The sequence below is a fragment of the Mytilus galloprovincialis genome, chromosome 1, assembly GCF_965363235.1.
Source record: "Mytilus galloprovincialis chromosome 1, xbMytGall1.hap1.1, whole genome shotgun sequence".
Taxonomy (NCBI): Eukaryota; Metazoa; Mollusca; class Bivalvia; order Mytilida; family Mytilidae; genus Mytilus; species Mytilus galloprovincialis.
Genome location: NC_134838.1, coordinates 127,272,995 through 127,285,255, shown reverse-complemented (window position 1 = coordinate 127,285,255; position 12,261 = coordinate 127,272,995). Strand labels below are relative to the sequence as shown.

At 31.3% G+C, this 12,261-nt stretch overlaps 1 protein-coding gene across 12 annotated transcripts in view; it reads left to right on the top strand.

Moving 5' to 3' along the window:
• The window catches only part of LOC143058323 (polypyrimidine tract-binding protein 1-like), a 74,414-nt gene extending 66,720 nt beyond the window's left edge, over positions 1-7,694 (top strand). For all 12 annotated transcript variants that reach the window (XM_076231827.1, XM_076231853.1, XM_076231843.1 and 9 more), the window contains 8 exons: positions 748-947; positions 2,455-2,488; positions 2,783-2,875; positions 3,545-3,642; positions 4,083-4,201; positions 4,870-4,944; positions 5,435-5,498; positions 6,099-7,694. In XM_076231827.1, the coding sequence (XP_076087942.1) occupies positions 748-947; positions 2,455-2,488; positions 2,783-2,875; positions 3,545-3,642; positions 4,083-4,201; positions 4,870-4,944; positions 5,435-5,498; positions 6,099-6,167 (752 nt within the window). In that variant the 3' untranslated portion in view covers positions 6,168-7,694. The remainder of the gene's footprint in view (positions 1-747; positions 948-2,454; positions 2,489-2,782; positions 2,876-3,544; positions 3,643-4,082; positions 4,202-4,869; positions 4,945-5,434; positions 5,499-6,098) is intronic.
• The last annotated feature ends 4,567 nt before the right edge of the window (positions 7,695-12,261 follow it).

The following is a 12,261-nucleotide window of genomic DNA, read 5'->3' as shown; positions in this document are numbered from 1 at the left end:
ATTTAAATATACAGTAAATATAGTATCAATACAAATAAAAAGGAGGGGCTGTATCTTTTTTATTTAATCCCATACAATATAAAGATATTCTAGACAAATTGCATGCTTATTTTCTGATTGATGTATGTCTTCTGATTAATGTAATTGTATCATACAAATATTGGTAGTTATTCTTTATCATTATTATTGATTTACCATATAAAAAAAAATCTGTAAGAGCCTAAAAGTCGTAATTAATTATATTGACAGCTATCATGATTGCATCAGCAGGACATCTCTCAAAACCTATTGATACAGGTGTTTGGCTTGTTTCTATGTACCGGGGATTTATGTTTTTTCATATATTGATAAAAAAAAAAATATATATATATTTCATGGCTTTAAGTAATTAAGCCTACTATAAATTTGTCTGTCTTTGAACACGTAAATTAGTACTCACCCAAAATCATAAAATCCACAAAAATAAGAACCCTATTATACTATGGATCTGCAAAGTATTTACCAGAGTTATACATAATAATATCAAAAGAAAATGAAACATTTGGTGAAACAAGTAAAACAATTGACAAGATCTGATGAGATTCCTAGATTTTCTATGACATAATCATAAAACTACATTCATAAAAAGTAAGCAGTGCTATCAATGACTTTATTAGATAATTTTAGAAACAGGTAATCATGAAATCTTATTGAAAATGTTTAGATGTTTGTTAATATAACTGATGTAGTAACTTGTTTATTTTTTAGCTCAGATACCAGGCCTAGGAATGGCTCAGATGGCTGGACCCCGTGGTATGGGCGGTATGGCTGGGATGGGCGGTATGGGAGGTATGGGGATGAACGTGCCCATGGGTATGAACGTAGGCATGCCAATGATGGGACAGATGGCACAGATGGCAGGACAGGCAGGCAATGCTGTACTCCTCGTTTCAAACCTTGATGAACAGGTTTGTAGATATATATAGATATAACCTCTCTATGCTAAACATTTCTCATGTGTGCAGTATTACTAGTTGTCTATAGGGTGAAATGGTATAGGGCAATAGCCAGGACAAACAAATACACATGTTTTTGCTAGTCCAGAAAAGTTTTCTAGCGTTTAATTCAGATAAGTAGTTGAAAACAAATCAAAATATACGATATTAGATAGTTAATATCAAAAGCATAGAACTTCTTAATTTAATAATTAAACACATTAACCAATAAAAAGGATTCCTTTTTTGCTTTATTTTACATTAAGGGGAAAGATAAAACATGTGTATTTGTTACAGTTCAGGTTATATATGTAAAAGCACAATCAATGTTCTATTTCATTATATGGTTTATATCAGATTAATATTTACAATCTTTGCTTTAAAGGGTTATAGTTTAAAACTTGCTGTATAAATAGAGCAGGTCACTATGTAGGCCTCTAGAGCGGTCACTTTTTAAGTGTCAGATTTCGTGTAGAAATACTATTGATAGAATTCTTACCACTGCATCTTTATAGTAAATTCTTTGTTATTGTGAAACTCCTGTTTACTATGATTTCACCATCTTTGCTTAAAGCATAATTCCTTCATTAAAAGTTAACTGCTTTAGTTTTTACAATATTTTAATCCACTAGCTTATTAATACCTCAAATCATCATGGAGGTGTCACAGTTGATTTTCATTTCTTGAATTCTTTCTGTTTTTTCTGTAAATTTACCCCAATAAAACACCTGGTCATAATAAAACAAGTTTAAAGTAAACAGGAGTTTTAAATAATAGATGCAATTACTCTGTGTTCTAATAAAGTAATGTGACTTTGGCATGTAAGACCAGGCATGCTAACCAAGCTTTATTATTACACAGATGCTAGGACATTTAAGATAAATATGTTAATGCTGTTAGGTTCTAAGTTACAATGGCAAATAGCCTTTATACTCATTTAGAAGAAATGAATTTATATTGAAAGTTAAAAAAAGTTTATGTTTTACGAATTTACAATATTAGTAAATAAATGTGTTATAATTGTGTTATAGTTCATCTGTGACTTAGAATCTACCTCTGTATTGATGTTAAAACCCAGATTATGTTAAAACTGCTTTTATTATGTAATATTTTCCTTTCTGTGCTAAATAATATCTTTACTTTGATATTGAACTGTGTTGTTATTCCTGAAATTCTCTTTGGCCTTTTGGAAAATAGTATTAAAAGCTAGTGGTGGTTTATATACTGGGTTTATGTATAATTAGCATGTAACATCTGCATGATTTATTTTGTGATTTTAATGATGATGTATTTTAACTAATCATACACTGTAATGTTTATTGTTAATCACCACATCGTTTCAGGTTTAATACAAGATTAATTTTTTCCCGTTTTTTTCTTTTTTTTCCTGTTCCCACTTATGCTGATCCATGTGGATTCTTCTCTTCGACACTGAATCTTCATCTGTCGCTATACGTCTGCTTCCCTTTCAACACTATAGATGGTCACGCCCGATGCTCTCTTTACCCTTTTTGGTACGTTTATAAGCACTTCTTATTTTTTCATTATTTCTCAGTAGATTAATTATAGACTTAGCAATAAACTTTATCCTTTTCGATATTTATATCAGAAATTATATTCATGCATATGCAGATATCAATATATATACTAAACAGTTATTTTGTTCAGCTTAATGATAATTGGATCTTTTTACTTTTAACTTTTATTGCTTGTTTTTTTTCATCTGCCAGTATAATTTAAATTCTCTGCCATCTTGCTTTATTTTGAACTTCTGTTGAATGACGACATGTTTTACTGCTTTCCAATAGGTGTATACGGGGATGTACATCGTGTGAAGATTTTGTTCAACAAAAAAGATAATGCACTAGTCCAAATGGCCGAGCCACATCAGGCACAGCTTGGTAAGTTATATATATAAACATTTGTTATCAATTAAATATTATAAAATTTATTGTCATATTCTTATTTAAGTTATATATGAACGTTTGTTATCCATTGGAATACTATAAAATTTACTGTCGTATCCTTATTAATGCAAAAAATTTATTTTCCATAACAACATTCTAAAAGTTTCATATTTTACACCTAATCTTGTCTTTCAACGAAAAACCACAAATACAAAATTGATGATTGATATCTGTTCCACTAAATGTCCAGTGGCAAATATGTACTTCTTACAAATTCAAGACTTGAACAAATTAACAACATGGACAATAAAAATTAACATATTGATACAAATTGTGACACCTATAAGAGCCTACAGTCAATTAAAAATACACAATATGACAGGGTTAATGGGTTTATTTTAAAGTTCATATTATAAAGTTTTATGTTTGTCTCATCTTGACATAGCATGGTGCTAATGAGGATGTTCATAAACTACATTTATTGTAACTTAAGAACACATTGTTAACATCTAAAGGCAAAACTCAAGTTTGTACAGATAATACCTTTCTCTTCTTGTATTCATTTTCTACTTCTATGTTTGTAAATTTTATTAAAATGTACTATTTTGAGTAAAATAATTGGATGTATTACAATTGTTATCAAAACTGTGTTTTTGTTTTCAGCAATTGCTCATTTAGATAAAGTAAAAGTTTGGGGAAAACCAATCAGAGTAACTCAGTCAAAACATGCAGTGGTACAGATGCCCAAAGAAGGACAACCCGTAAGTTTAGCAAAATTTATCTTTTATAAAAAAAATTTGATTCTTGACTTTTTGTTAAAAATTTGAATCTTCTTTTCAATCATGTTCAAGGTTATTAAATGATAAAATGGAGGTAAAGATAAAACTGTTTTTATAATGTTATGCATTGTGAGGGTCATAAAAATACCAGGCATCCATCTGTCTGTCCAATTTAGTAAGTGCTCTCACTGGAAAAATTCATGCCAGATTTTTTTAATTATCCTTGGAAATAAGATGTAAAGGAAAATAAAGTTGTAAGCAATCATGAATATATATCTTCTGATATATGTGTTAAAAGAGTGAAAAGAATATATAGTAATTGCCATTGGGCAGATCAAGTATATTGCAACACTTTGAACATTTGAAAGCTGTTCTTTTGTTAAAAGAAATATATTACAATTAATAAGATTTCTTTGTTTCAGGATGCTGGTTTAACAAAAGATTTCACAAATTCACAACTTCACAGATTCAAACGTCCAGGTTCTAAGAACTGTCAGAACATCTTCCCTCCATCAGGGGTGCTTCATTTATCAAACATTCCGTAAGTTCATGCTTATACAGAGTAGATTGATTTGTGAGGGGTTATGAACAGTCCCATAATATCTGTTAGATGTATGATTATAACCCTGTCAAACTAACAGTCCCATAATATCTGTTAGATGTATGATTATAACCCTGTCAAACTAACAGTCCCATAATATCTGTTAGATGTATGATTATAACCCTGTCAAACTAACAGTCCCATAATATCTGTTAGATGTATGATTATAACCCTGTCAAACTAACAGTCCCATAATATCTGTTAGATGTATGATTATAACCCTGTCAAACTCCTTGTTAGATGTATGATTATAACCCTGTCAAACTCCTTGTGAGTGTGATCATGTGTTGTTGGAACTCATCAGTTTATTGAAAACATAAACAAAGTTTATTTTCCTCTTTTCCTCTTTACTATTCAACAGATCATATTTTCAGTGACGATATTGTTAAAAAGAGTGCAAGGTTTTTATGTGTGAAATTAATTCACAGCAAATGGAACGAAAAATCTATATCAATAATTAGCAAGGAATTCTTTTTCATAACAATGGTTTTCAACATTGAAAGGAATAAATATGATAATTTGTTGTTTTTTTTTGCTGCATTTTTTATTTACTTTGTATTAAAATAAATATACCTGTAAAATTAATGTCAAATTCTTCTTCATTTCAGAGCAAATGTTACAGAGGAGGAATTAAAGGAAGCTTTCCAACAACATGGCAATGTGGTAGCATTCAAATTTTTTCCGTAAGTAATGCTAATCAAGAAGATCTGTTTGCAGTTAAACTGATGCAGCAAATATTACATGTATTATGAAGATTAACATTTTAATGGTGTAAGAATTCACCTTGCTATCTCACAAAATAACAGTCCACATTACTCAAACCACACACACTGACCCCAGGAGACCAGCCTTTGTTCTTATTCAAAATAATGTGCTTTGCCAAGAAGCATTTTAAAACGTTAATTTGAGTTTTAAAGATTTAAGCCACATCCTTGGTTATAATAATGAGATAGATCAAAGTTACTGCCAACAAGTTTTTTCAGAATCGTGCATGTTCTTAGAATATTTGAGAAATGTGAAACTTCAGACAGAAATTTTGTGATAACTCAGTTATAGTTCCAGATGCAAACTGTATGTTGACCTCTTCAGATATTTGTGTCTAAGTTCCTGTCTTAAATAGATTAATATAACATTTTGTGTACAATTCTTATATTGTCTTCTCTTTATTAACAGCAAAGACAGAAAAATGGCCCTGATACAAATGGACTCACCTGATGAATCAGTCACAGCTCTAATCGTAAGTTTTTAACATCGTGGAAATTTTCATGCGATCATGGTTATTCAGTTTTACTCTTGTACATCCATGAATAATTTTCAGTTCTCCAACATTAGCTTGCCTCAACCAAATGTTATGAAACTTGTACACAATGTTATTACCACCTAACAAATATCAACTACAAACTTGGACAGTTATAGAGTTATGTTCCTTTGTGAAATATTCCTAAATTTGCCATTGCTACTTAAGTTTGACTCAGTCAAAGATTATGAAACTATTACAAAATGCTTATTGATCTAGTTTGAAATTGGGTGGCATCACTTTCACTGTTCTCAAGTTATGCCTCCTTGTAAATTGAGAAAAAAATTCTGAATTTGCTGCGTCCGTGTCCCATGGACACATTCTTCATTTTAATGTTAAGCAGTACAACTGAAATATGATTATATGAACAGCTTTTGTGTATGTTCATCATGCCTTTTATATAAAAATTTTAAAGATATAAGTATTCACCACTGATATCACTTAGAAATAAAGTTAGTAATTTGTCATTTTAGAATGTTTTCATAGGAATTTTGAAATTTTAAGTGAGAGAAAAATAACTATATTTGTTCTATTTTGCAGGCTATGCACAACTATCCTCTGAGTGAATCAAATCACTTACGGGTGTCATTTACAAAGTCAACAATCTAAAGAGCATCAACACTGTTTAGAGTTTTCCCACTCACAAGTACCAAGATGGAGAAGTGCCTTTTGTGACATTTGTTATTGAACTGTTGCCATGGAAATGGCTAGAAAATGTGCAATGATCTCATAATGGGATTGTAGTTACATTGGCAGCAATGCAGTATATACAAAGTGCTCTGACCATATGTTTTGTTGCCAAGGATATTTTTGTTGTCATAATTTTTATAGTTATTTTCCATCGCCATTTGTTTCCCTGTTGAGAAGTTTATTGTTTAGTTGTATTAAGTACGTTTTTTTTATGTTGTTATTGTCCCAGGAACTACATATGATTTATCCTCAGAAGAAATCCATGCAATTTATTTTCATTGATATGATTTTCAACAGGGAAATAAAACCTATTTGTTTTGGTACTATCATACCTTATATTGGTGATAACTCTGAACAGTGAAATCTGTTTCTCCAAAAACTTAAATATTGTAGTATTAGATTGGACCAAGACTGTTTGTGTTTTTGGTGAGACAGATTTAAACAGTTATAGAAACTAGTGTTAGCTCATGAAACCTCATTTTACTGTTATTTTTGCATCAGATTCATTGTTAAAGAATTATAAAGGTTTGGATATATTACATATATTTTTGCATTTTTACAAATATATTCAGTGGGGACATGAACCAGGGTGGGACATATTTTGTTATTTTGTTAATGTCCTTGTGTGAGCACAGGTCAAGGTCATGCAATATGAAGCAGTCATTTTGACCTTCAATTTAGATGCACTCTGAAATTATAATGATTGAAATCTTGCAATTTTGTAATAATTGTGTGACCTTGACCTGTAAATTGATATCAACATGAGGTGCTTGCTTCATGTCATTCCAATATGGTTCATGTTTATGTCGTGAGATTACATGTTTTTTTATGTTTTCAAGTCAATCAAGTTCTGAATTTATGTAATACAATCAATTATGTTAATTTTATTGTTTATTTTTTTGTTAGCAGTAATGTGACATGACAGTTATCTCCCCTTTTCCAACCAAAGATTTGAAGCAGTAAAAAAATATACAAAAATGACCAAATACCTCTTGGGTTTTATTTTACTTTTTGTAGAAGTTTTTTGTTACAATTACTGGGGTCTTTACATAGCAAACATTTTTACTAGTTGATAAATATTTGGCAAATTAAGTTTATTCCATATTCAGGTATATTTCTTACAAAATCTGAATAGTAGAGTTCCCATGACAATTTAAGACTTTAGAAAAGAGTAATTTATTTGTTTTAGAAATTAGAAATATCAAAATGCAAAAGATCTGTTTTCCGATCCATTTAAAAGTAATTCATGTGCCTATCAAATATGGGATCATGTTTTTGTAACTTTTTTATGAAAACTGAAGAAATGTTTGTTTTTATTTATTAAACTGCATCTTCCATTTTTTGAAGTGCAGGAATGTTATGGCTTTGTTACCAACTAAGTCATTTATTTTTTAAGATCTTGTATAATGTATGAAAAAACATTTTGTAATAAAACATCTAAATGACCCTTTTGTTTTGTGATTTGGTGTAAATAACTTTTTGTCTGTCATCTATTTGTAACTATATGTTTGTCTTTTCTCTATTGCCTTTGTCTGCCTATCTTTTGATGTATATTTTCTGTTTTATTCTTGATTTCCTGATACTAATGATATTTCTGCTAAATTCAAAATTTTCTGTACTAATTTTATCTTTTGGACAATTTCTATAGTTCTAACATTTTTTTCTAAATTCAAACTTTCTCTTTAAATATTTTGTAATTTTAAAGATAAACTGACTGTTCTGATGCCTATTTTTCCACTAATTGCCTTCAGGAACGTACAGTGCATCTATTATTAAGATAAAAATGGCTGACAGTGGTAATTGGAAATGCTATTAACACTTTACCACTCTGTATTGTAGGATAGCTTATATCATTAAACTTCTTAGATGTGGGAATCTCTTTTCATCTTATTCTTTTCTTTTTACCTATAAAATCAGAAGGTCTTATAATCTTGTGGATGAACAAGTCAGTGAACCATTTGAATTCATATTCATGTGAAATTGTATAAATATGAAAAACTAGATTATAAGACCTCTGATTATTGCACTTGCTTTATCCAACTGCATTCATTGATCTGATTACCAATTCTTATGCACTCAAGCTACATAGTGGTTTGGGTATCTACTCATTCTTTTATATGAACAATATGTGTTATCTCAAGTTTCCTTCCTGTAATTAACCCTAGCCAAGGATCTGTGAGACAGATTGAGATGCATGAGTTGTCTCCACTTGAGTATATATGTAGGACTCTAAAGTGCGATGGTAATCTAAAGTTTGATGGTCACGCTAAAGTGCGATGGTCTACGCTAAAGTACGATGGTGTCTCACGCTAAAGTATGATGGTTGTTTGTTTGCCAAAGTGCGATGAAACAAAAGAGAAAGGTTCAAGGGCACTTATGTTAAAAACAAATCTTTTTGAAAAATTTAGTTTGCTATGATACTAGTATAACATATAATAAGATAGGCTTTTACTTTACTGGTAGTCTTATGTCACTGTTTCTAAAAATTTAGAAGACTGACCTAGTAATAATTGCTAAAAAGGTTATTTAGGTGTCACTCAATACTATATTTCCTTCAAATGAATTTTAAACAATGCAGGCGTATTGGATTGATTGTTGGTTGCTTAACGTCCAGTGACAAATATTTCATGCACGACGAGGGGCGTATTGGATAATTGATGTAGCTTGCCGTTTACACAGCCTATTAATGTAAACACATACCCTTGTCAGTTGTAAATACAAAATTCGGTCATTGTCGGAATAAATAACAAAAAATATACAAGCTTTAATTTAAATACGAGAGAAAGGGGTTGTTATTTGAGCTTTCCCCTTTTTCGTAGCGAGTATTAAGACATGTTATATTTTACTACAATGTACACACTGATGTTTTAATAGATAATTTTTGATTTACGCATGAAAAAGTGTACCTTTATTTTACCGACGTTTATACTCTTCAATAAAATCAACAATATTTTAACGTAAACATAAACATTAAATATGCATCTGTTTGCTTCCATTGTTTATATCATCTTCCGGCATGTTAATATTTGGTTTGTATAAATGACTGTTAACGTCATAATCCAACTGCGTTTCGTACGTCGCACTTTAGCGTAGACAATCGTACTTTAGCGTCCCCATCGCACTTTAGAGTCCTACATATATTTCCTCTGGTATTCCCAACTTATACAATTGTCATGTTGTTTTGAGAAGTTACAAAGGACTTTAATTTGGCAAAATTTCTGGATTTTCGGTTATTTAGACTACATAATCTGCATAAAGAAACAGCATCATAAAAACATTGTAATACAATGGTGGACTAAGACATTGTATTGTATGAAAAAGAAGATGAGGTATAAATGCCAATGAGACAACTCCTCACAAGAGACCAACTGACACAGATTAACAACTATAGATCACCGTACAACCTTTAACGATGAGCAAATCCCATACCACATAGTCATCTATAAAAGGCCCTGAATTGACACATGGAAAACAATTCAAACAAGAAAACTAATGGCCTATTTTTTGTACAGAATAGTCAATGAAAAGCAAATATAAGGAAAACAAATTCTAGTTATCAATTATTGTAGGTAAATTCCCAACACTATTATAAAAATGACTTAAGGTGGTACCCAACACTTTGACCAAAATTAATTTGGCTTGTTTAATTTTCGTAATTTTTTTTACAAAATATTTACTTTGACCCTATAACAAAAACATAAAAAAAACATTTTTTAATTGAACCAACCATTTCTTCAGAAAAATTTCATTGGATTTATATCAGTTTGATGAACACTAATTTTGATCATCGGGAAGCTTGATATTTCCTTTACAATACAACATGATTAAAACATGTAGCTGATTTTACTGATTTATATCCCTGTAGTGTTAGGTACCACCTTAATTTGAGTTTTTCCCGTACATATGAGTTACCTCCCCTTATGTGGCAAAGTTGTAAAAAAAAATAATTCAAACAAAAATAGTGTCTTTTAAAAAAAAACCAGCCGTAAATATGATAACACAATTTTCTATATCAACATGGTCTTGCACACGAATTACATACTACTCTCAAAATGTGCACATGATCTAAGATGGAGGAAGACACCCCAGCCACCTAACTCGTACAACTGACCATACCTTTCGCTGACTATTAACTTCTATAAACTTAAATTAGACAACAATGCAGTGTTCAGAAAAATAAATGTGTTAGTATGATGGAACACTCCTGCCAGATAAGAGGCAACTAGTTTACTTATGCTAAATTTGGAAGCATTCCCACTTTAATGAAGGGCCTACAAATGTTTGGGCATGCATACTCATAATATATCAAATAATACCATATTCTAAAAAGAGGGTCTCATACTATGTAGTTAGGATAAGAAAACTGAAAGTCCAAATTTGTTTAGTTGGTAGTTGTCCATCTATAACAATTTCAAGAGAAATATCTTAGCACCAAGTATAGTTAATAGTTTCATTAGTGTTTCCTAATATGAAGATGGCTCCATCATGGTCATGATCTGTGATCCTAGTTTTATCCATAAAGTGCTATCAAACACTTTTCCACTATCTCCTACTTTTCTTTTCATAACTTTATTGCACATAGTTGAAAAGTCCTTGTTTATATACCACTACAGTAGCAAAGGGGGCATTAAGTTTTGCCCTTGTCGGTCCTGATTGGTTTCAGTTTTCTTGTGAATCTTGTACATAATGCTTGATACCACAAAATTCAGATTAAGTATGAATTAGGGTAGCATCACTTTTGTCATTCTTGACTTATGTCCCTTTATAATGATACAATGTATATGCAAGCAAGAGGGGGGGGGGGGGGGGCATCATCTGTGTCCCATGGACAAGTTCTACATTTATATTTGCATAGTTATTTTAAGAAAAAATGTGTAAATTTTAGATGTAGAAAAATCTAATGAGAACCGTTTCCCACCAAATATATTATTTGCTTATATCTCAAAACACACACCCTCCTATCATTTTTTCTGCATTATTTATTTACTATTAATTTCAGAAATTCATACATATTTATGCGAGCTAGAGTCAACTAAAACTTTATACACATTTGTCTCTACATAGAGTCAACCATAAGTTTATACACAGTTGTGCCAGCTAGAGTCAACCAGAACTTTCTACACATTTGTTCCAACTAGAGTCTACCAGATCTGTATGCACAGTTGTGCCAGCTAGAGTCAACCAGAACTTTCTACACATTTGTTCCAACTAGAGTCTACCAGATCTGTATGCACAGTTGTGCCAGCTAGAGTCAACCAGAACTTTCTACACATTTGTTCCAACTAGAGTCTACCAGATCTGTATACACAGTTGTGCCAGCTAGAGTCAACCAGAACTTTCTACACATTTGTTCTTGCTAGAGACAACCAGAACTTTATACTGTATACACATTTGTTCCAATTAGAGTCTACCAGATCTATATGCACATTTGTGCCAGATAGTTTCAACCAGAACTATATACACAGTTGTGCCAGCTAGAGTCAACCAGAACTTTCTACACATTTGTTCTTGCTAGAGACAACCAGAACTTTATACTGTATACACATTTGTTCCAACTAGAGTCTACCAGATCTGTATGCACAGTTGTGCCAGCTAGAGTCAACCAGAACTTTCTACACATTTGTTCTTGCTAGAGACAACCAGAACTTTATACTGTATACACATTTGTTCCAACTAGAGTCTACCAGATCTGTATACACAGTTGTGCCAGCTAGAGTCAACCAGAACTTTCTACACATTTGTTCTTGCTAGAGACAACCAGAACTTTATACTGTATACACATTTGTTCCAATTAGAGTCTACCAGATCTATATGCACATTTGTGCCAGATAGAGTCAACCAGAACAATATACACAGTTGTGCCAGCTAGAGTCAACCAGAACTTTCTACACATTTGTTCTTGCTAGAGACAACCAGAACTTTATATACATTTGTTATAGCTAGAGTCAACCAGAACTTAATACACATTTTTATCTAGCTAAAGTCAACCAGAACTTTATACACATTTGTTCCA